Genomic DNA, 24,668 nt, shown 5'->3' with positions numbered 1-24,668 from the left:
TGCCTGCTCTGACCACTAGATCCCTCTGCCTTCCTAGAGCCCCAACGCCTAGTCGCCTGCCCTAACCATTAGCCCAGACTCCCCTTAATGCCCAGCCTGTGGCTAGTACCGCGGCGCGGGGGCTAGCTTGGGAGAGCTGCTATTCCACACAGTACGGTAGGTGTGAGCTCCGCCCCGGTTTACCCTCTCCTCCCCCGGCCCGGGAGCAGCCAGCGCCGCGCAGCAATGCGAGCCGGGCTGGCGCCCTGCGCACGGTGCCTTGGGCTGCGCCCCGCCAGCCCCCGGGTGTCGAGTCTGGCTCCCGCCGGCCAGCGCGCGGGATGAGGAGCCCGTGCGAGGCGTTCCCCGGGGACTGAGCCTCAATCCCTCCCTCCCGCTGCACCATGAAACTCTACTGCAAGGTGGTGGCCATCCTGCTGTGCCTGGGGACCCTGCTGCTGCTCTATCTCTTCGTGGGCAACGCGGATGAGCCGCCGCTGAAAGGGGCCGGAGAAACTCGCTGGCTGCCCGTTTCCTCCGGACCTGGGGGCCGCGCCCACCCACTCTTTGCACATTTCCAACCCGTCCGGGCAGCGCCGGAGGAGGAGGGGGCGGCGGCGGCGGCGGCTCAGATTTCCAAGCGACAGCCACGTCTCAGCAAAAACCCCGGCAAGCGAAGTCCTGCGAGAGGGAAGTTTGCAAACGTTCGGTAAATGCGGCTGCTGCTTTTGTTTTATTTCCCCATGGCTTGGCTGCAACAATAGAGGATGGGGGGAGGAGGGAAATTTCCGGGGTAAGTTTGCAGGGAGGGTTGGTCCGGGAATCTAGAGATCCACTGGCTCGTGAGCGATCCTCCTTCTGCTGCTCGGGTGGTAGCCGTTTGGATCGGAGCTTCCTTGGCTGGGAGCGGGAGCCTTCCTCTACGCTATCTTGGCACTGGAGCCGCAGCCCCGGTAATGCATTCTGTGGACTGTTTGGTGCCCCGGGTCAGTTTCGGCGTTAGACTCCTCATGGGTCTAGTCGTGGCAAAACTACACCAGAATGCACTTTCCCGGGGAAGAACTTTCAGTTTCCTTTCACTAACTTCAATTCCTCTGATTTGAGTCGCACACTGACCTTTTCTTTTGCTTTTTAACTCCTCCTCAAATAGCCCAGTTTTTTCACTCTTGAGTTTGGCATCACGCTTTCTCCCGCTTTAGGTTGCAAGGCCACGGATTAGTTGCATTGCATGCAATAATTGTAAGCGTATAAACTGCTTCGCCTGTCTATTAATCGACTTTTCCTTAAAACACCAGTGTCTGAGACCCCCTGGAAATGCAACGGTTCTGTTCCTAACCCTGTAGAGAATTCCTATTTCTGTACAGGTAACAGACGTGTGTGGCTCACCTTTGTGAGAAAGCAGCCTTTATAAGCAAAACCATTCTTACTGGTTTTGTGGTTCTTTTGAAGTATAAGGCTGATATTTTTTTTTTAAAGATTACAAATAGGTGAGAAATTTCTGTCAACCTCAAAGGCTAAACTTGTGCTCATTTTGTGTTGAAACTGAGTGAAAACAAAATGAAATGTGAATATTTGCGTATGGCATTAATAACATTCTAATGTATTTTATAGAATGATTTGGAACTAAACAGTTAAGAGAACAATGAATACATCTTGTTATACATGAGTGTGGTTAGGAAAACTTTGCTAAATGATATTTAAATTAATGTGCTCTAGCTTTTAAAATATTTCGCAACTAGAATATTCTTAAAAAAAGGTACTATGATTATGAATCAGAAAAGTAAAAATATTTGCCCTGTTTTTTTCTGTGGGTAGACTACTCTTTTTCTCTTCTGCATTTTAGCTGTATTATGGTGAATGTGACTAAACTATCAAATGAACTTTGTATGTCTTTGATTCATGATTTCACAGAGATGTTCTGAATGAAAGACTGTCCCGTTTTATAAGATCTTATTTTTTAAGCTACGAAAGCAGTTGGTTTCTTACAAACATTGTATCATATTGAGTGCAAGTGATGTTTACTGTGACTGGGAATGGATCATGAACAGAATTCAAATTGATGTATTAAAGCAGGATTATTTACATTAGCAACTGTACCTCCTGGAGTCATTTTTCTTTGGAGCATATCTCTTAGATTATCATGGAAATCATGGACAACACTAAAAGAATGAAGAGCAAAAGTAGCCAAATCTTCTGAAGAGGGTAAACGACCCCTCTCATTTCAATGAATAAGAATCATCTCATGTTCTGAAAATTTGACAGTATCTCGGCTTTATTTATGTATTGAATTTTCAAGTACTTTTACAAGGTCTGCACAAGGAAACATTGTTAATCAGGAGCACTGCCAAAAAAAAAAAAAAAAAAGTAAAGATGCTGCGTTTAAACACTGCATTTTCTTCTGTTTTCATTACATTTCTGTGCTCTTAGGGCGTGATCCTGCACCACTGAGGTTAATTGGAGTTGTCACTGACCTCATTGGGAGCAGGAGCAGATAGTTAGGGTCCAATTCTGATACCCTTGCTGATCAGTTCCTTATTGCACTAGCCATTCCATTGTTTTTTCTGGGACAACTGCCAGAGTATTACTCAGTTCAAGTCAGGGTATAATTTGCAAAGTATGTCAAAGTTATGTCATGGCTAGAAAAAAAAAAATCTTATTTCTCTAAATAGTTAGAAGACCAGTGGCAGACCCAGATTTAGGCAAGACCAGCGGTTCTCAAATTGTGGGTCGGGACCCCAAAGTGGGTTGCGACCTTCTTTTAATGGGGTCGCCAGGGCTGGCTTAGACTTGCTGGGGCCTGGGGCTGAAGCCTGAGCCCCACTATGCAGGACAGAAACTGAAACCTGAGGGCTTCAGCCCTGGGCAGCGGGACTCAGGTTACAGGCCCCCCCTGCCTGGGGCTGAAGGTCTTGGGCTTTGACCCCTCCCGCCCCACCTGGGGTGTTGGGACTCAGGCTTTGGCTTTGGGTCTCCCCAGAGCGATGGGGCTTGGGCAGGCTCAGGCTTCGGTCCCCCCTCCTGGGGTCGTGTAATCATTTTTGTTGTCAGAAGGGGGTCGTGGTGCAATGAAGTTTGAGAACCCCTGGGCTAGACCTCTCTCTCACTAGCCTGCTGACGGCCAGACATGTGGCAGAGATGATCTGCTTGGTTTCTAGGGACCTAATTCAAAGCTCATTGAAGTCAACAGAAAGTCTCTAATTTCGAAGGGCTGGAATCAGGCCCTGGAGAAATAGGCCGTGATTCGGTAAGTTCCTTATGCCTATGTCTAATTTTAGGCGTGTGAGTAGTCCCATGCATTTAGCTGGGGCTTACGTATGCTTGCAGTTGAGACACAAGTTTAAGTAACTTGATGAATTGGGGCCTTAGGCTATTTGATCATTGCCATATTCTACACGGGCAAAAAAAGGTGGTTTTATTTTTTCAACTGAGTTAAGCTAACTTGATTGAAACCCCAGTCCCATAATTCCTTTCACATACCTGTAGTGAGGACATCATTTCACACCTTTAAAATCACTTGACCTGTAAGTAGGTAAGCTGCAATGTGACCAGACCTTCTAGATATGCTCAAATGATCTTAAAGAAATGAAACTTTGTCTACATGGGCATTAAGGGGAGAGAGGGGGAATTAATTGACTTAACTCAGTTGAGTTAGCGTAGCGTGATTGGGGGAAAAATGCACCTTTTTTGGCTCATGTAGACAGGGCATTACAGTGTGTCAGTGATAGGAAAAAAGCTTGTTTTTAAAACGTAATAGCTAACGTGTTTTAAAATTTTAGTGTAGACAGAACAAATGGTAATTTTAATTTGTTAGCTACTACCGCTTGCTCTGTCTACATTAGAAGATTAAAACGTGTTAGCTGTCAAATTTTAAAAACATACCATTTTTCCTAGTATGGACAGGGTTTTAGAAGGTGAGGCCTTCACTGAGCCCATATATTCATCTGCTGAAGTTCCAAGGACAGCACTGAACATCCCCACTTGTTCTGTTTGGGTTAATTATGGTTTTTGGATAAGCATTGTTTGCAAAGTGCTGTTGTGCTTTTAAAGTTGTTCTCTATTTCATCAGTTGGCTAAGAGTCTGATCTTGCGAATCCTTACACTTGTGAGTAATGAGTCTCGTAACTTTCAGTGGCATTACTGATGTGAATGAGGGTTAGCAGATTCTGGCCCCAGGTATGCAAAAGGTTGTCTCACCTCTAAGAGAGAAAAAACTAACTAACAAACTAACTAGGATCTATAGTTAGTCAAGATGGCAAGACTTGGGACGTGGTACTGCAAAATCTTAAAAAAAGATACTTGTCAACATGTTTAGGCCTCCCAAAAGTGTTTCCTTTAAAAAAAGAGCATCTTACTAGATTACACCTTTCTCTATATAGTATAATCATTTTACTTTTTAAAACAACCTTTGATTGGATCTTCATCAACCCAAACCAGCAAAAGCTTAAAAAAAAAAAACACTTGTGGGAATTTAATTTTTTTTACTGTTTTTCCCTATTCCCAAATTTAGAAAAATGTAAAAATTTCAACAACATTTTTTGATTGTCAAAAAATTTCAATCACGTCTAATGTATAGCTGGTTGGAAAAAATGATCATATTTTTAATTTAGAAAATTTTGAGCATCTCTAGTACATTTTTTTAAGTGTCATTGAATGTGTTTTTACTTCATCTATCCCTTTACCACAGCCATTGTTTCAGTGTTGACTCACAGGAAAGAAGCTTATTTAATGAATCACCAGTCCCTGTAAGGTTTTCCTTTTGGGGTCAACTCTGCCTGAATTTAACCCTATTTATTTTGAGAGATATGATGAGATCATAACATGAGGCTTTTTTAAAGTATTACATAGCATCCTATAGGAATGCTGCACGGAATTTGCCTTCCTCTAAGAAAATTTGCAGGCTTGAATAGATTAGCAGGTTGCGTAAGGAGGCAGGGATGCAATGTCTTGTATGGATCTGGATTGGTTCTGCATAGGTGATGGTCTGATTATGTTCAAGCCTCTGGCTGTGACAAATGAGAAAATTAGATTTAATCTAAACCCCTGGAGAGGAAAGTGTACTGTTGTGCTTGGGAGCTCAGTTTCTTGCCACTATCTCTGTTCCACCCAAGGAGACCATGAATACAAACAGTGTTAAAGCCAACAGTTAAGCAACTGCGTAGGGGTTGGTGGTGTTGTATCCTTGAGGGGCCTAATGCTGACAGCATTAATATACCCTATTGGGTGCTAAGAGAGCTGGCTTAAACTTTTCTATGACAGATGCTGAATGTTTATGATATGCTTTGCAAGTGCTTGTCAAGGCTTTATGTAGTACTTATTTTAAGTACTACTGCTTAATATTAAAGCTATCTGTACTTGGACTAGTATGTAATGAGGCTGCTGATGGCATATTAGAATCTGTCTTACATGGATACTGTATGGAAGTCTCTGTTCGGAATTAATCCTTATCTGCCTGTTTCTTTTCTCCTGCCTTTCCTCCTGCTCCCCGCTCTGCCTAAATCCACCTACGCAAACTAGGTTTATTTATTGGGCTTAGTAAAAGGAGATCAAGATAGCAGAAAGCTCCCATTTTATGTAATCACTTTGGTTGACTGTTTTAAAACCCATCAAATGTCATCTACTTTAGACCCATGTGATTCTAATATTTCAAAATTAAATATTCCAATAATTTGAAAATGGAAAGAAAATTATAAAATTCATGTGTGTAACAATCATTAAAAACAAGTAACTACTTCAGTGACCAATCAATCATATTATCAATGAATGAACACAAATATGCAAACGGAGTAAGAGTTTGCTAATAATCTAGTGCTTTATAGCATCAGAGTCCTTTGCAAAATGCTAATTAATCTCCACGAGACTCCTGTGAGGCTGGTAGCTATTATTATAATCCCCATTTTACTGATGAGGAAACAAAGTCCTAAAGACTTGATGACTTGCTGAAAGCCTCATAGGGACAGTATGCCTCTCCATAACGAAAATATTTTAATATTTTAAACTGGTGAGTTCATAAGATCAGTATTTGTTTCTTTTGCTTTACCAACTGCTTATGTCTCACTTAAACAAATCCTAGAGCCTTTATGACGGTTACCACAGTATTTAACAAATATGCATTTTTTTGTTAAAGCATTTTTTTTCAGGCATTTAATTTGCATCAATCATCTTATTGACTGATGTAGCAGTTTCCAGCCAAAGTTCAGAAAACTGTCTGTTTCCAAATGTAGTTGTGCCAATTAATGGTTAAACACTAACCAAACATAACCAAATAGAGAAGGCTTTATATAATAGCTGGATTCACTAAGTATGGTCTCTGTACAAGACCGTGGCCCAGATTCAAAGTAGACCTCTCTTGTCCCAAAATAACAACTTAAGTGAGCTAACAGTGTATCTTTCCTCCTCCTTTTTGGAAGCTCAGTGTGTAATACTAGCTAAGTGTGTTGTGTCCATCACTAGTGGCTTTTCTACACAGAGGAGAAGATCCTACTGGTGCTAACAGCTAATGAATTTTCTTCTTTAGCTTAAGTGGTAGAGACCTATGCTTTTTGTGCTGAATGTCCCAGGTTCTGTGCCTGATCCTTAGCCGAGGTAAATGGCTGTTGAAGTTAATGAAGCTACATCAGTTTACCCACGTTGAGGATCTGGCTCTGTATCTCTCTTCACAACCAATGGTGACATGTAAGAGTTGATCCAGTCTACCACTTGCTAACCTGATACTCAAGCAAAGGTAACCATTTAGTGTGATCCCCTATCTAGACAAGGGACTTGTGGTATGCACACATGCTGTATGTTACTCTCAGTTTCAGTCTGGACAGAAGTGTGTCTATACTACAAGCGCTACAGTAGCGAAGCTGTGGTGCTGTACTGTAGACACTTTCTACAGTGACAGAAGGTTTTTTTCTGTAACTGTAGTAAATCCAGCCCCTGGAGAGGTGATAGCTGGGTTAATGGAAGAATTCTCCCATCGACCAAGCTGCATTGACAGCAGAGGTTAAGTCGACTTAACTACATCACACAGGGTATGAAATTTTTCACTGCACTGAGCGACATAGCTAAGTTTTAAGTATAGACCAGGCCTGAAGACAGCAGCTGTACTAGGTGGACCAAAAGGGAACCTCCTTTAGGCTGAACCCATTGAGGCTGTGCTGAGCATGCCTTGGCTGGAAGACCATTTTTACATGGCTTGGGAGGTTTTCCTTTGAGTTCACTCTCTGCATTTGTGGCCGAGAATTGATACTGTGCACAACGGCGCTTTGGGCTTTGGCACAGGGACTTGAAATGTCTTAATACGAGGTTAGAGCTTTGTCCTGCTCCAATTGAAGTCCATGGCCATAAGCTATATCAAAGTAATTCATATTTATATTCTACATATGGCTTGATTTAGAGACTCAATTAAGAGGAAACATTAAAGAGATGGTTAGAAGGAGGGAGCGGGAAACAGGATCTGTATGAGGAGCCAATTATTCAGTTTAATAATTCAGTGGTTTTTACATTAATAGTCTGGAAAGTAAATACTACTTCACATAAATGTAGTGTTTCATTATTTATACACTGTTGAAATTGAGGTTTAATTATGATTAAAGAGTAAGACTTTTAAACCATTTATGAAACATGTTGCTTTGTGCAGTCAGTAAAGTACTGGTGGCTTAAAGTATAAGCAGATTATTCTGCAGTACAGGACAACAGCTATCATGCTGAGGTCATTATGAACATTATGTTAGTTTCTGGAAAGAGACATCCCCAGCTTTATTTATTAATTTGCCATTTTTTCTTTATTTCTTTAGGCCTTTTGTTTTGTTGGTAATATTAGCTGTACTGATTGATTGTGTGCTGGGACCAGGCTAGGATGTATTTCCTCACTTCAGTGATATAACCCCTTTATCCTTTTGAACAACCCAGTGATAACTGTGATGCTTGTGATTTACTTATTTTTCTATGCATCTGGATAGCAGCACATTAATGTGGTTCAGATCGGCATGCAAATAGGACGAACCAAGAGGAAAACATTCTAGGAATGGCTTTAATTTCTATACTAATAAATGCAAAAAACAAAGGCCAAAGTTTTCAAAAGTGACTACTGATTTTGTGTTCCCAATTTGAGATGCCTTAAAAGCACTATTTGAGAGTTAGGTATCATTATTTGTTATAAAGGGGCCTGATTTTCAGAAAGTGCTGGGCACTCATTCTGTAAATATCAGGCCTCTTGAAGTGTCTCAAGTTTGGCACCCAGAAAGTTGAAGCACGTGAAATCACTAGTCACTTTTTAAATTGATGCAATGGGCCGACCCCTTTTCTCACTGGAGTTAGTGACCCAAGATACAATGGGAATAGGATGAGGCACAGTATGATGAGTATAAAGGGCCTCTGAAAATGCCTTTTACATGGCAGTTTTGGGTATGTACGTTCCCCTTTTATATACTGGTCAAACGTTCTAAAACTTAAAAAAAAAAAAAAGATGGGAGACATGCTCTACTCAAACTGACATAATGGGCTTGATGCAGAAGGTCAGACTAGATGATGATAATAGTCCCTTTTGGCTTTAAAAACACTGAATCTAGAATAAAAACCTCACTCGCTCTTCAAAAGCCAAACAATGACTTTCTGTGCTGTTAATTCAGTGCAACTTGTGTGTACAGAGGTACAGATGTATGCAGACAGGAAGAGATATCAAACCTGTTCTAGCTAAAGATACAGAAAATAACTAGCATATTTCTTCATGTTCTCATGATAACATTCTTGATTGGACCCAGTGACTCAGTCTACATCCTGTTAACAAGCTCAACTCTAACGAATCCACCGCTTTTTTATAGATATTATGCTCTTTTAATGTAGAAAAAAACCTTCCCCCACACTCACTTCAATTGCGTGTTTTTTATTGATATTTATTTTTTTCGGAAGACCTGGGAAACAGAAACACTTGAAAGAACTTCCATCTCTGCAATGGATGCACCTGGCAGTTGTGGCATGTGGCAACCGGCTGGAGGAGACTCTGATCATGCTGAAATCAGCAGTTCTGTTTAGCTGCAGGAAGCTCAAGTTTCACATCTTTGCTGAGGATTCCCTGAAGCCTGAATTTGAGAAAAAGGTGAGTCTGCTGCTTTCTCATTTTCAACAACAATGCCATGGTTGTAGCCTGCAAATGTGTGATAACCAGGACATGGATGTCAACAAGTTAATTAGTGGATAGGATCTTTAAAAAATAAATAAATGTGAGGGCTTGTTACTAAACATGGGCTGTATAGGCTTTTCTTTTTTTAATTGTTAGATAGTTTTATGCAATACTATTAAATAATCAATGTATCTGAATTTTAATCCTTTCCCCCATGTTTTTCAGTTAAGGGAATGGCCTTCCTCTTACACCAAGAAGTTTGAATACAATGTCTACCCAATTGCTTTTTCAGTAGGAAATGCTCAGGAATGGAAAAAATTATTCAAACCTTGTGCTGCCCAGCGCCTCTTTCTTCCGGTAAGGCACCTGGATTTCTGAATATGCAGCTTCAGGAAAAGGTCTGTTTCAAAGTAAGGAAGCTTTGCCAATGTGAGATTGAAAACATTTTTCCAGCTGAAATTTCCTTTCTAGGACATCTTTATCTGTTCCTCTGTCCACTTAAATCACAATCTTAACATTCCTCCCCCTGGCAAAGAATGCTTCTTGTTTGATGCCAGCTCCTTTTGCCTGTTGGGGGTCAGTGCTGTTTGGATGTACGTGCTGCATGCTTTCCAAATGTCACATTCCTTTAAAGAGGCAATCCTTGGTCCCCTTTCTCTCATTCCCTATGTGCCCTATTAGAATGGAGGGTTTTTAGGACTCTTCTTCCCTTGCAAACCTCCCCCCCCCCCATGCATCCAGGTTGTCCCTGAGAATGCAATTCCATGGTTCAGAAAAATGTGATCCCATGTGAGACTCTCAAAATTGTGGAGTGTAAAAAGCCCATGTTTTAGCTCCTCCAGCCTCTGCACAGGTTGTATTGGCCACCCTCTTCCTTAACTTGTACTGCCAACAAGTCTGTTTGCTTAGTAACATTTAGGGGGGAGGCTTTCAAAGGCACAAAGACCAGTTCCCATGGAAAGTCAACTACAGACCAGAAGGAACGTTGGAGCTACAGGCAGACAGCTGAGAGTCCCTGTGAAGTGTGTACACAGGAGGCCTGCAGACCAGCCATGCTAGTAGCTGTAGCACTGCTTTCACACTCCGCACACTGCACGTGTTCGGAGCCTGCATTCTCATAGACTCTGGCTTGACTTCGTAGGAGTCCCGTAGCTAAACCCCAGCACGCACCAGGAAAACAGACCCCTAAGTGTAGGTTCATGGAACAGCATTTTCATTCTGAGCGTAACCCAGTTTAAGAAGAGCCCTGTTGTGAATGTGCCTAATCCTCCATGCTTTGTACCTCTCTAGTCATTTATGCCACCTGGATTGAGGCTTTTTGGGCAGAGATACTGCTCTATTGTCATTGACTGGCTGATCTCCATCCATCCTTCTGGTGATGGACAAAGGTTAGGTGTCCACGTTGATGCTTTTAGGTCAATGAGCAGCTTTCACCACCTTCTGCCACAAGTTGATGGTAGAACCTGCACACCCTACCAGGGACAGGGGGAGTTGTTCTTGAGTGGCTTTGTTCTCTGAGAGGACGCGGAGGGGAGTATTGGACGAATGCTTGTCAGCTCCAAAGGCTGACTTGTGTAGGGTGCCCTGTCATTCCTCATATTTAAGATGCTTGTGAGGAGATAGCGACACGATTGAGTGCCTTGCAGCCCAAGCTCTGTCTGTTTTCTCAGACCAAATCAGTTGGTTTTTCCAGCTTTCCTAGTGTCTGACTGAGACTGAGGCATGGATGAGAGCGAGGTGGCTGAGGACCATTGGGACTAGGGTGACCAGATAGCAAGTGTGAAAAATTGGGACGGGGGTGGGGGTGGGGGTGGGGTAATAGATGCCTATGTAAGAAAAAGCTCCAAAAATCGGGACTGTCCTATCGGGACATCTGGTCACCCTAATTGGGACTGAAACTAAGGTGATGGTGAGCTGGGAAAAACAAGAGGTGGAAATGGCTGAGGTGGTAAGTGACCCTTTGGATGAGGGAGTACACCAACTTTTTGTTGTTCAGGTTCACAATCCGGAGTCTTACTGGACAGTGAGCTGTTTCTAGGTGACCAGAGCTGTAGTTAAAGCTTTCTTCATCTGTGCTCAGCCACAGGGTTCCAGCCCTTCCTCATGAATACCCATGACAATGTCCACATTCATAACTTTGTCCCCTCAGGCTGAATCACTGCAGCACATGCTATGTTTGCCCAGACCTAAAACGGGCTGAGGCAATTCAGCTAGTGCAGAAGGCAAATGTTTCACTTAAGAATATTACACCTGTGATGCGGAGCTTGCACTGGCTCCCAGTTCGTTTCATCATGGAGTCCAAGGTGTTTGCTTTACACCTAGAAAGCTCTTCATGGTTTGGCTCTTGACTATCTGTGACCAGCTCTCCCATCCTGTATAACCTCAACAGTTGAGATAAGGGACCATTTATACAAGCTGAGGATCTGGCCCATGATATCCCAGGGCTTTCAGGCTATCAGACCTTATGTTTAAATGGTGGAAGAGCATTTTAATTTGAAGGCCCTCACCTTGAGAATTCTCTTCTGGAGTCCAACAGAGACCAAATTAGTTGGTCCTCAGGATGTGCTTCAAGACCCGTCTATACACTCAGGCTTTTTCTGAGAGGGTGACCTGAGCTGGGTGGGAATGGAGTTCTTTTAATGCCCTTTCTACATTCCGTCTGTTTAAACCATTAAGTTGAGACATGTTTTAAATAAATCAGCCTACTGATGTTGATAGGCTAGTGCGCAAATAAATAAACCTGTCCACCTTTCTTCAAATTACTCCATGTCCTACAGATCTGAGTGGAACTGCATAAAACGTTAACACTTTTTTTTTTTTTTTTGGAGGGTCCCAAGGGAACAGCAGCTTAGCATAGCATAGGCTATGTACCCCCTCAGCTGCACACATTATCTTGGTTCAGCTAATGCATGTGCTGATCTCAGGTCAGAATTCGAGCCTTTGGTTTACTATCTCTTTTGAACTTCCCTGCCAATTAAATATCTTTTCTTTCCGGAACGCCAACAGACCTGGAAAGAAATGTACAAGCGTGCTCCGAAGGGGCCTTGTACAAGGAAGTTTCAATGCAAAGTTCATTGCTAATAATGTTAAGGCCATGTGTTGTGTTCCTGCAACCCCAGATAATGAAGTGTTTCATTTTGAGTGGCAGACGAATGCTGGCATTCCTGATTTTTGTAGAAGCTACCAGAGACTAAAATATTATTAAAATGTTAAGGAAGATCACAGTAGATGCCAAGAGGGGCAAGTCACAGCATCGGATTATAAACCTGTCATATCAGGCATAGGGTAGATGGACTGGACCTAAGGGAATTTGAAATGAAGTCTACACTGATGTTTTGGCTGCAGTCTCTCTCTGTAAAACCAATCAGGGTCGCTGCAGATCAGATCTTAAAATGACTACAAATAATGGGCTTTAAAAACAAAATTAAGTTGAGATACGAAGGGTACATTCATTATACCAACACGTTCAGGTTGGTGGGTAGCAGAGTGACACCATTCCATGGGAATAGTATTATTTCTAGCAAGTGCCATCTGAGTGTCTGCAATGTCTGTGCAAACATCAGTAGGCGGGTGGTGGTACCCTCACTCTCGCTAGATACCATCTTACGCCACAGACGTCTCCTTGACTTCAGTGTACTCCGATCTGATGCTGATGGGTGGCAATATAAAACCCTGAGGTGGGCGCTGTGCAGTTTGAAGAAAGCTGGCAAAATCTGGCCCTTTTTCATTGCCCTGGTGGCCCTGTGAGTGACCTAAATGCTGTCCACCTTTCACAGATGTGGAAACGGAGCAGTTCCCTTAACCTTTTTTTCTGCCTCAAAGTCATGCAGGAAGCCTATGGCAAAGCCTTCTGCCTGCTAGTCCTGTGCCTGAACTGCAAGCCCATTCCACCTCCCCAAAGGAAAATTGCTGCCTGCCTGGCCAGTGACGCTATTGGCATGGTCAGTGGGTTGTTGGCTGCATGGCTTTTGAATACCTTCACTGGTCATTTCACTGGGAACATCGGCAGTGGCTTGGGAAGGGGTGAGCTCCCTGGGGCAGGGACCGTCACTTGTTTTGTGTTTGTACAGCCCCTAACACAGTGGGCACCTTGTCCATGACAAGGGCTCCTAGGTGCTATTGCAAAACAAACAATAAATAATAACAAGCATCTACTTTTCCAGTGAGCAAGAAGCTACGGGGATGGAGCCCTGCTTGCAGGAGCGATTTACAGACATGCTGTGTGTCTTGGATGCACAGATGCTATATTCCATCTAGAGAGCTGGGGTGGCCCTTTCATGTTGCTGCGTAGAGCTACAAAAACACTATAAATATGCAGAGAGCTTAAGGAAGAAGATTTCAGTCTTAATAATAACTAACATTTATACAGAGTCTTTCACACATAGAAGCCTGTGAGGGAGATTAGTGTCATCCCCATTTTACAGGTAACTAACGTGAGTCTCTTGAAGTGACTTGCCAGGGGCCACATAGTGGATCAGTGGCAGAACTGGGAATAGACTCCAGGGCATTGTCCTGACTGGAGTTTTTGGCTCTGGAGGTAGCTCAGTTTGACAATCCATTAACTAAGATGTTTGTGGGTGCTAACATAGACATTCCCCAAACCTGTGATCCTGGTCATGGGTCAGCCATAGGATCTGGACAAAGCGCCAGGAGTATGGACCCGGTGGCCAGTTTGAACCTGTTGGCAACACTGCCTCTCTTGGCACCAGTATATGCTTACCTGCCAGCATGTTACTACTTGCCAGCCTTACTAACATCGGGAGAATCCACAGAGACAGGAGTTGTGGAATCAAATTACAGATAATTGAGTATTTAACTGAAGTGTCAAGCTAAATATAGCAAGTTCTGGAGAGAACTCTCAAAAGATTTATTAGCAAAACGCTACACAGCTGTGAAAAACATTGAGATTATGCTCTTCTAAACTGTAAATGGCTTGGAGGGGGAAGGAAGGGGACAAGGAAAAGCAGGACTCTCATATTCCCAGTTGGTCATGTTCAAAAGTCATATAATTGGGAGGAATTCTATCACATCCTGACTCAAAAATCTTGTCTGGAGACTTGTTTGTTAGTATCGAGTACATCTGTTATTGCCAAAGTGAGACATTAAAGCTGGGATTTTCAAAAGCAACTAAGCGAGTTAGGCGTCCAACTCTCTTTGGCTTTCGGTGAGAAGGCAGTGCCTGTCTCCCTTAGCTGCTTATGAAAATCTCACCCTAGCAGAGCTCAAAGATTATTGTAAATACTGCATTTGACTTGATTGTGGGGAGTACCAGAGTTTACACCAAATTCCCTCCCTGGTTTAACCCCATTGACTGCAGTGAAGTTACATGAGGGACTCATTTGGCCAAGTTATTCTAGAAGTTAAATTGCTGTGCCCAAGGCCAAGTCATATGCACATCCAGGAAGAGATGTGGTCTCATCACACTGACCTCTGCAGTTTAAAGATGATTTTTTACACTTCCTATGTGAACAAGGAAAATGCTAAAGGCTTAGAAGAAATAGCAGCACTTCCCTTCCAGCCTGCTAGGAAGGTTTTGAAGGAGGATAATGAGTTCGTTTTGCAGATCCTTAAAAGTCTCCTTTTCCATGACGCCTACAAAAGCTTGACTGTGCTGAGGCCGCTGGTGTGCTGAGACCACTGCCTATCATGTTGACCAATATTGTCTCATTGTTTCCTTGTACTCCCCATCTGTCTGTGTCCATCTGTTAGCTCTTGTCTTATACTTAAGCCTAGTCTACACTTAAAATTTAAGCCGATATAGCTTCATCAGTCGGGGTATGAAAAATCCAAGCGCCTGAGCGCCATAGCTATGCTGACTTAACCTCCAGAATAGACGCAGTTAGGTCGATAGAAGATTGTTTCCGTTAACATTGTTACTATTGCTCGGGGAGGTGCTGTTCATACATCCACGGAAAAACACCTTCCATTGGTGTAGGTTGCATCTTCTCTACCGGGTTATGCCAGCATGGTTATGGTGCCATATATATATGCCAATATAGTCGCCGTACTGTAGACAAGACCTCAGTTTATAAGCTCTAGGGCAAGGACTGCCTTCTTGTTCTGTTTGTACTGCACCTAGCACAGTGGGGTTCTGGGCCATGACCAGGGTTTCTGAGTGCTATAGTAATTCTAATAATAAAAATGGACTCTACAGTGTGCTGAACATCCTTGGGCAGCTGACAAGGAAGGGTGTTTCAGCTTATCTTTTAGCTTCCTCCAGAGCTAGCAAGAGAAACTCAGGGCCCAGTTCTCTGAGTATCACTGCCCCAGGAGTCCTGACTCCCAGTCTAACTCAAGCCTCTGCCTCTCTAATCTATAGTATTGGACTAATAATAATATATAGTTTTATTGGTATCTTCCTGTCACAGGTTGTGTTGTCTAGTAACAGGTGCCCGTTCAGAGGAAAAACTATTCTGTACTACTTAGATATTGTGTATGCCATTATCTACAGTAAGTTAGAGCCGAATGTATTATTTAATAACCAAGCGAGTAATTGTCTGCACGGAGCCCTCATTAGAGACATTATTTTCCACTTTAAAAAGTGCAGGCACCCCTTTTGCTTGTCAGGCTGGGCAGGGAGAATGTGCCTTTGTGATGTCAGAAATGGGGTGGAGCTTTCATTAAACTAGGCTAAATGTTCATCCAAATCCCGAAGCCTTGAGCCAGGAGGAAATCACATTGAGGTTGGCATTCAAGGATTTAGTCCAGTCTTAACAGAAGCCTATTGAGCATGCTCAGAAGTGTTTTTTGTCACTTATCACTTTAATAACCCAAGTTATCCTATACATGGTTGCCAGAGGAGGGGGTACACCTCAACGAGCACCGTTTACAAGTTCAACGGGTTTTTGAGTTATCTGAGTAAGGAGGGAAATGTGGATACTTTGTCTTTGCAATGGGACTAGTGATTGATTGTTTGTTTCTTTCCCCATCCTGACCGCAATCAATGGCTGAACAGAGGTGCCAAAGAAACAAAACTTTTGGGTGAGACCCAGGCTAGTAAATGTCAGCCCTTCAGCTTTTTGGACAGTTTTAGCAAATAAAAATGGGGAGGCATCAGAAGGTTATAATTGCAACTGATTTTCAACTTTAATAGCATTTGCTGTTTAGCAAACAGTATATTGAATAGCTGAATGTCTCTCTGATGCAAAGGTCAAAGGAGTTTTCACACCCTTAAAGTTCCGTATTATTTGCCTGCTAAAATTATCAATGAATGTGTAAGTTACTGGATTTCCACAAGGGGGCATACTGCAAGCAAGAATAGACTAGATATGATGGGCCTGATTCTACTCTCCCATACACCAGCTTTACACTGGTGAAACTGAATTAAGTGCAGTAACTCCTGACTTACACTGTGATAACGGAGATGAGAATATGGCCCACAACCACCTTTTTAAGACTTCTTTTATTTGGCTGGTTGCATGTTTTCCTAAAAAGCAAAGAATTAATTAAAAACACTTCAGTGCAGGCGATCCACAGTTAACATTTTTTAAATGAAACTGCATGGAAACATGCGGCTTTAATTCATGTCAATAAGTGGATGTAATTTACCCAGTGAGGGGGCAGAGATCTGTAACAGGAAAAGTGGCCAGCGGCTGGGAGTAAGGAAACATAAGATAACAGAACAGTTTCCCATCTCCTTTTTATCAACCACCTTACATTTTCTTCTCTGCTGCAATAGAACATGGTGCCCCGGATGATTCGGGGGGGAGGGAGGGGTCCATGCTAGCCAATCTGAGATCTAGGTTTGGCTGTCTGCCTAGACCATGGAAGGGTCTCATGCCAAGGTCCTGGTGCATATTGTGGCAATATACGCACCTCTAACTTGATATAACGCTGTCCTCGGGAGCCAAAAAATCTTACCGCGTTATAGGTGAAACCGCGTTATATCGAACTTGCTTTGATCCACTGGAGAGCGCAGTCCCGCCCCCCCCGGAGCACTGCTTTACCGCGTTATATCCAAATTTGTGTTATATCGGGTCGCGTTACCTCGAAGTGGAGGTGTAGTTGTAAAATGTTGGGTGTGGGTTTTTTTTTTTGTTTTGTTTTGTTCGTTTTTTTTATAATTCCTTTCCAAAACATTTGCCATATCAATGCCTAAATTACATACCCACATTCTGCAGTAATCGCACAACTTCCTAGTCTTTGGGAAAACTAGCAACGCTATAGTAGTGCAGAAGGTAGGTGTTTTGTTAGTAAAATCAATATGAAATAAGACTTGTGGGTTAGATCTCAGGTTGTTATGACAGCTAAGCGGATTATTGTTTTGTGTGAAGAATAGCCTTTGATTTTTGCACTTTGCTCTAGCTATTTTGCAATGCTGGTTGCCTTTTTTTTTTTTTTTTTTTTTAAATCTACTTACTGTTTGTGACTCCCACAACAGTTGGCAATGTCAGTTGATAACTGTCGTTTGCATGAATGCATAATTTAAAATGCACGTAATTCTTGAGCAGTAATCCATTTCCTTTTTCCGTCTGTCTGGTTTCCTTTTCCATCTTCCCTCACTTCCCCACCCCGCAACCCCCAAAGGTGATTTTAAAGGATGTGGATTCTCTTCTCTACGTGGACACTGACGTTCTCTTCCTGAGGCCCATTGATGACATCTGGAGCTTTCTGAAAGAGTTCAACTCCACACAGCTGGCTGCTATGGCCCCAGAGCACGAAATACCAAAGATTGGTTGGTATAGTCGGTTTGCTCGTCACCCTTACTATGGAACAACTGGAGTCAATTCCGGAGTCATGCTGATGAATTTAACCCGGATAAGAAACACACAGTTCAAGGTGAAAAACTGCTGTAGAAATTTACTTTCTCTTTTTAAAGTAAACTTTTAGGAATACTTGTGCTTGCATAAAACAACTTGTACAGTCTGGAATTGGAAAAGGATGCTGGACAAACTCTGTCAGAACCAAGCTTTTAGAAAAACTAGTAGAAAGATTGCCTGATATTTAAAACAAATAAAAAATAAAAAAAGGTGAAAATGATTATTTTTAACAAATTAAACATTTCCCCAAAAGCCAGAGTTTTAAGACCCTGGAAGTGCAGCAGCCTAAAAGCAAAAGGAAAGCTGATGTCATTGATTGCCCCCCCTCTCCCATCTGAGACATGGAAAATTAAACCCAAGGATCAGTAGTGCTGAGCATACTGGACTTTAAAAAATACCTCTCACTGGTAATGATACAAGGTGGTGTGAATAACATAGGGAACGATCTGTTTTATTTACATCGAATGAGGCCTGCTCTTGAGCTCCCGGACACCCCTGCAAATCACGAGTGGATGTCAAGGGAGATACTTGTGGAAATGAGGAGAATTATTTTCAAGTTGGCTTTGTTCTTTGCATATCAAAGGGCCTTGCCTGTGTAACCTTTTATTTACCTTGGTGAGCACTTGTTCTCATAACTACTCTTGTGAGTAAGTGCCCAGCAATGTGAAGAAATATTCCACTAACTTGCCTAAGTGATCTGGCCCTGATAGCCTTATCCAGGCTAGATTGAGCCTTTCAGTTCAGCCCTGAGTAAGGATCAGTGCATAGCTGTGCCACCTCCGGGGCAGCCCCAGGAAGGAATTGTGCCTCCAAAGTTATGATCCCTCCCCTGCCCTGAAGGGGAAGTAAGTTACCATAGCCCTTGGGAAGGTGCAGCATACTTCCCCCAACTTGCACCTGGTCCGTACTCTGGCCAGTGAGTAGGAAGGTTGGAGCCAACACTGTACCCATGCCTGCTCTTCTTCACCAGCTCCCTGGCTAATTGCTCTCAATGGCAAGTATCTGGAGAGCAGGGGATGCGCACCACGCCAGTCTGAGACCCAAGTGGTCTTGCTTCCCTGTTCAGCTGAGTAAGACAAGAGCACAGCCCACCCTTCAGTGAGTCCTGCCTCTCCACTCATAGCCAGGCCCAAAGCTTCCTCACAGTGCTCTAGGTACAGGAGGGTTTGGGAGAGTTCTGCATAGGTGGGCCTGGGCATTAAGCCATGACTTTATTACCCTGTTGTTTGGTAAAACATTAACCCGCCTCCTCTGATTTCTTTCTGCCTTGTAGAACAGCATGATACCAACAGGCTTGATGTGGGAGGAAATGTTGTACCCATTATACCAAAAGTACAAAAATTACATTACATGGGGAGACCAGGACTTGCTAAATATTATTTTTTACTTTAACCCAGGTATGTAATGATTCCTATTAGTCTCATGCTTGTCTGAAACAAGTGAAGGGCTAGACCTTGTATAATCCAGTAATGGGATTGTTATGATTGAAAAATATACATGAGATTGAATTCTGGCCTGAAAGGAATAACCTAAGGCCCCTAGACTGCAAACATGTATGAACATGGGATTTACACCCACTGGGACTACTATGGGCATACGTGTGGCTGGGCCTGCTTCCAGTGCAGATGCCCAACTATAATACCTAAAGAGCCTGGAAAGTTTAGAAGAGTTTTCTAGGCATGGTACTAACTGCAGGCTGAATCCTGGGCTGAAGTTAGCCAGGCACGTACTTACTTGCGTTGCTGCATTAGAGCCTAGCTGAGCAACATTTTTGTCTTCATATTCATGGATGTTTATCTGAATCTGAAATTACTCACCTTTGTCCAAATCCATATCTATTTTCTGACATTCGGCTCAATCCCAATATTTATTAAAGGGGTGACGGTGTCAAAGCCGACAGATGCGACACTGACTCTGCTCTGAAAACAACATTTAAAAATGTTGTTTTATTTTTTCCCCCTTGAAAAATCTCTTCCCTTCCCAACCCTGTGCTAAAAAGCCAGACCTTCCAATGAGACAATGTTTCGACTCTTCAGCTGAGTTACCCATCCCGGTGACCTCAGGATGTTCGGATTGTTTGCACTCCCAGCTGTGTTGCGTTTTGTGCTCTCCCTTTTTCCTGCCTGCTCTGTGCCTGTGAACAGGAAGGATGTGAAAATCCTACAAGATCTTTTGTTGTCAGAAAGCAGGTTAGATACCCCACCTGCCCGAGAGAGTGGATAAGAGCAAGCAGAGGGGCAGTGTGACCTACAAATGTGGGCCATGAACACAAATATGTTATTTTGTTTGGATCTGACTTATGCCCACCAGCTTTGCACAGGGTCTTTTTAAACAGCTTGCTCTATTTTTGGCTTTTTACGTAGTTCCGCCTGAATTCAGGTCATAGTCACGTAGGTTTATGTTTTCAAGTGACTAGTGATTTTGGGTGCCGCAATTTTAAAGGGGCCTGATTTTCAGAAAGTGCTAAGCACCCACCTGTGAAAATCGGGCCCCTTGAAAGTGCCTCAAGTTGGACTCAGACTTTTCCGAAATCACTACTCACTTTTGAAAACTTAGTCCGAAGTTCTGTGGTATGGTCCCTGCTCACTCGGAGAAGTTGAGACCTTTGTCCTGGACCTGTACCATCATCTTGACATGCCAGTATCCACTGATCTGCTTTCATTTTCCCCCTTTGCCCTACATGATCTTGAGCACAGCATAAACATGGGGGTACCTTTATTCTGTTCCTTTTTGCCCCTCCTATCAAATCTTCAGTCAAGTGACAAGGGCTATAATAAAATCCAGACAAAAATCAAAAAAATGGAGGCAGGGGAAATGCAAAGCAATAAAACAACTGTTATAGCAACAGCTATTTAATGCAGACAGATGTCCTAAATTAGTGTTTCGGTTGCAACAAGTAATAGCCTCATAATCCTAGGAAAAAGCTAATGTGGCAAAAACTGTGTAATCCTCATTATTAAATGTTATGGTTTCCAAAAAGAAGCAGACATCCCAAGATGCTTGGGCAATACGGCCTTGTGCTGCAGTATGAGGAGAAGGAAAGAAGACGACGCAGTTAATTCAAATTCACAATGATCATTTAAAGTGGGAGAGAAAATTGAGAAACCACTTGAATTCTGGGACTAGCAAACTCATGATTAGCTCCACATGTGAATATCATTTTTCATTCCGTAGGCCTGGTCTTTTCCTCACATCTGGTAAATATGCTCCTAGGAACTATTTAGTATATCAAAAGTATTTTCAGAACAAACAACAAAACTTTCCTTCCCATGCCAGTTTAGAAAGCCCTATTGTAAAGAGCCATCAATTCAAAATCTCAGACATTACAGAGGACAATTAATTTATCTACTCCATCCCACTGCAGCTTTTCCAGTGCATTAGCCAGGCATATACCTAGCCATTTTACCTGGGAAAGTATAACCTCTGTCCCCTGAAATAACCCAGCCGTGCAAAAGAAACAGTCAGAATCCAGTCAGATAATCCTTGCAGCACAAAACCCCCCAGGCAGCTCTGATATTAATAGACTTGAAGGAGTGACTAGAATTAGCACCTAGTTGTGACAGCAAAAGTTGAGTGCTTGCATAGCTGAGGGGTGCGGGAGAGGAGAATGGGCGAGCACCACATGTAAAAACTGGTAAGCGACATGACGCCCTTGTTCAGTATTAAGGGCCTGGGGAGGAGTTGTGCTTGTGCAAACGCTGAGTACGGGCATCCTGCTGATAGAGGCCTCCATCTACAGCTCATTGGAGCCAATGGAAAGGCTCCCATTGACATTAATGGGATTTGGATCAGGCCCTTGCAGCTTCCCCTTCCACTGATTCTAGCACTGAGCGTTTGGCTGGAGCGAAGCATGAGAAATGTCAGGCTGAACAGAACGAGCTTGGAAAAGGGCCCTTACAACCACCTCCTGCATTGGCGGGGTCAAGGGGAAAAGCGCTCCTGCTTTTCCCTCTCCCCCCTTAGAAACCCACCCAGGGACCAGTCACAGCTTTACTGGGCAGGATGAGTGGAGCCCCAGGAAAGGCCAAATGAAGTATTCAGTTTTCGGTGCTTATGGCACAGCTGTGATTCTGCCATCATGGAGACGGGTCCAGTACAGCTCTACTCCCTGACTGGGAGATGACCCACAGGACTTGTCATGATTTATTGTAGCGTGCTGCGGATGCTGGGAATGTACAGAGTAAATTAAGAGAAGAGGTATAGCAGGAGGAGCCCGTTCCTAAGGCACTTTGCGAGTAATTAGTTTGCTTTTGGAATTAATCTGGAACTGTATACGTAACAGACAGAAGGGCTTAGAAATGGGTGTCAGTGCGTGTAGGGTGGCTTTGTATGTTAGGGACCACACAGATTCCCATGGCAGCATTTGTGGATAAATTATCTCATTGCATGCTCTGGGAATCCATTGTACAACAAATTGCCATCCTCTGGCTTGGCATGTCAACCGCCTAGATGAGAGTTTCAGTGATGAGCATGGAAATAGTGGAAAAGCTTTGTCCCACTGGCTCCAATAGGAGTCAAAATTCAGCCAACCACTACAGGTCTGTCTTCAAGTGGGATGCAGGTGATGGTGACTTGCGCTGTCTCCCTCTCATTCCATGGCCTTGCATGTACACAGACAGAACTAGAGAGGATGCTGGACGAAGGAGCTACACATTGTGTAGGATCTAGGCCTTGTTCTGTCACTAGTAGCCTGAAAAGCATGCTTCCCCCTCCCCCCTTCAGTTTCTCTCTTCTCCCAGTTCTTCTATGGGCCAAGTCTCCTATTGTAACAATCCCCAGCCCAACAGTGGTGGGACTCTCACAATCATCTCCTGAAGAAAACCCAGTTAGAATTCTAGGCCATTAGCCTGAGTCACTACCAACAAAATGACCGAAAATCTCTGACAACCCCACCACTTTCCTAGCAATGTGATTAACTTGCGGTAATTGTTTAGTTCAATCTCTCTCTCTCTCATTGATGTTGCCAGAGTGTCTCTATGTGTTTCCCTGTCAGTGGAATTACCGGCCCGATCACTGTATGTATGGGAGTAATTGTAAAGGCGCAGAAGAGGAAGGCATATCTGTTCTCCATGGTAATAGAGGCGTCTACCATGATGACAAGCAGCCTACTTTTAAGGCACTATATGAAGTGATACGTGATGTAAGTGTTCTCCTCTTTGGTATTTTTTTTTTTTTAATTTGATACAAAGCAGTGCAAGATCTTACAGCAGAGCGCTCAATGGCCTGAATTGCTCAAGTCTGAGGAAAAAGGGTACTGTGTGTTTCCGCAGTGTTCACAAAACACTCTGTGTTGGACTTCCACCTCACAGTGTGTGTGTACGAGGGATGGTTGAAACCATCCTCCTCAATGTTAAAACAAACTTCAAACCCTAAGGCCCGGTAAACTGCTTCTGAAGTGTATTAATGGAAATGGATTTGAATGAGCTGGATCTTACATCCTTCACTGTGGCGTTATAACTGTGACTCCATAACTGTTATATGGAGCCTGATCCTGGCAGGGGCTGAGCACCCTCAAATAGTCTTCACCTCCCTGGGGAGTGCAGGGCGCTCAGCACCTTGTAGAATCGGTCCCATCTTTCCATTTTGTGGGATGGAATTCTAACTTCAGACTCTGCTGGGTATTTTTGGTAAGTGTTTCAGGGGTTCCTTTCGTTTCTTCTTAAGACACTGGATTTAGTTCTCTCCCTTTATTTGTTAATAGAACATGTGTATAAGTAGCATAAGCCCAGCAAAACATCTCCAGTTTCTCTACCTTTGTGCTACTTAGTAGGCTGCCTACACGTGTCATGGTCTCATGTAGCGACAGGTCCGCATACAGGATAACAGCCTGCTACTGCAGCCAATTAATGAAGTTACTCAAGCTCAAGTGGCATAGGCTTATGCTTTCAGGGTTGAAGTCCCTGGTTCAGTCTCAGCTGCTGACCCCAGTTGGGGATCTTTACAACAGCCTATCCTTCCACTACTGAGAAAAGGAGCTGTTTATACATAGTGCTCTGTAGTACCTCAAGGATTGGCATAGAGCTGCCTCAGACATCACTGTGGAAGATGATCTCCATCAATGAGCATAAGCGTAAACTCCAAGAACATGCTTGGCCCCAGCTGTATTACACTTACCCCCTAGCCTGGGCTTTAAAAATGCAGTTTCGGTGAAGCTGGCTGTGCTAGACAACATGGCTGGGCAGAGCTTTCTGAAAGTCAGTAGTCTCAAATGGATTTGACAAGTGGTTTCAATACATCGGAAGTCAGTGGCAACTCAGGAGCAAGCCAGTGCCCATTTGTATAGGGCCTATTCCTGCTCCTATTTATGGGTTGAATGGCGGCCCTGAGGACATTTTTAGCTCCCTCTGAATATCTCCCAACTAAAAGTGGTGTTAAACTTTTCAAATGTCATTTATAGCTACTGAAAATAATCAGTTTTCTTCCCTGCTCTCCTCCCTCTTCAGTTTCCCTTTGAAGACAATCTCTTCCAGTCCTTGTACTACCCTCTTCAGTCTAAGTTTCTGGATACTGTACACACTTTATGTGGGCGAATTCCACAAGTTTTTCTGAAGCAGATTGAGAAAACGATGAAGAAGGTTTATGAAAATCGTGTCATTGTTCATGTGGGAGCCAACTACAGATACTAAACATAGCTATACTTTATGTGGTAATTTTCATCCTTGTATCCAAATCATTTGAGGCAGATAAATTAAATTGAGGTGGGGCACTGTCAGTTTAAAATTCATGTTATAAAAAAAAATTGTCTAAATTGGAACAATTCACCAAGGATCATGGTGGATTCTCCATTACTGACCACTTTTAAATCAAGATTGGGTGTTTTTCTGAAA

General features: G+C 43.2%; 1 protein-coding gene across 1 annotated transcript; it reads left to right on the top strand.

Annotated features, from left to right (window-relative positions):
* Nucleotides 1-383: 383 nt before the first annotated feature.
* On the top strand, nt 384-24,668 carry GXYLT2 (glucoside xylosyltransferase 2). The gene is made up of 8 exons (XM_065408164.1): nt 384-688; nt 3,506-3,508; nt 8,872-9,058; nt 9,308-9,439; nt 17,609-17,860; nt 19,115-19,238; nt 22,809-22,981; nt 24,285-24,668. The coding sequence occupies exons 1-8, from the start codon at nt 384-386 to the stop codon at nt 24,465-24,467; spliced, it is 1,359 nt and encodes a 452-aa protein (XP_065264236.1). The 3' UTR covers nt 24,468-24,668.

The sequence above is a fragment of the Emys orbicularis genome, chromosome 7 (assembly GCF_028017835.1).
Source record: "Emys orbicularis isolate rEmyOrb1 chromosome 7, rEmyOrb1.hap1, whole genome shotgun sequence".
Classification (NCBI taxonomy): domain Eukaryota; kingdom Metazoa; phylum Chordata; order Testudines; family Emydidae; genus Emys; species Emys orbicularis.
This window is presented reverse-complemented; position numbering and strand designations above follow the sequence as displayed.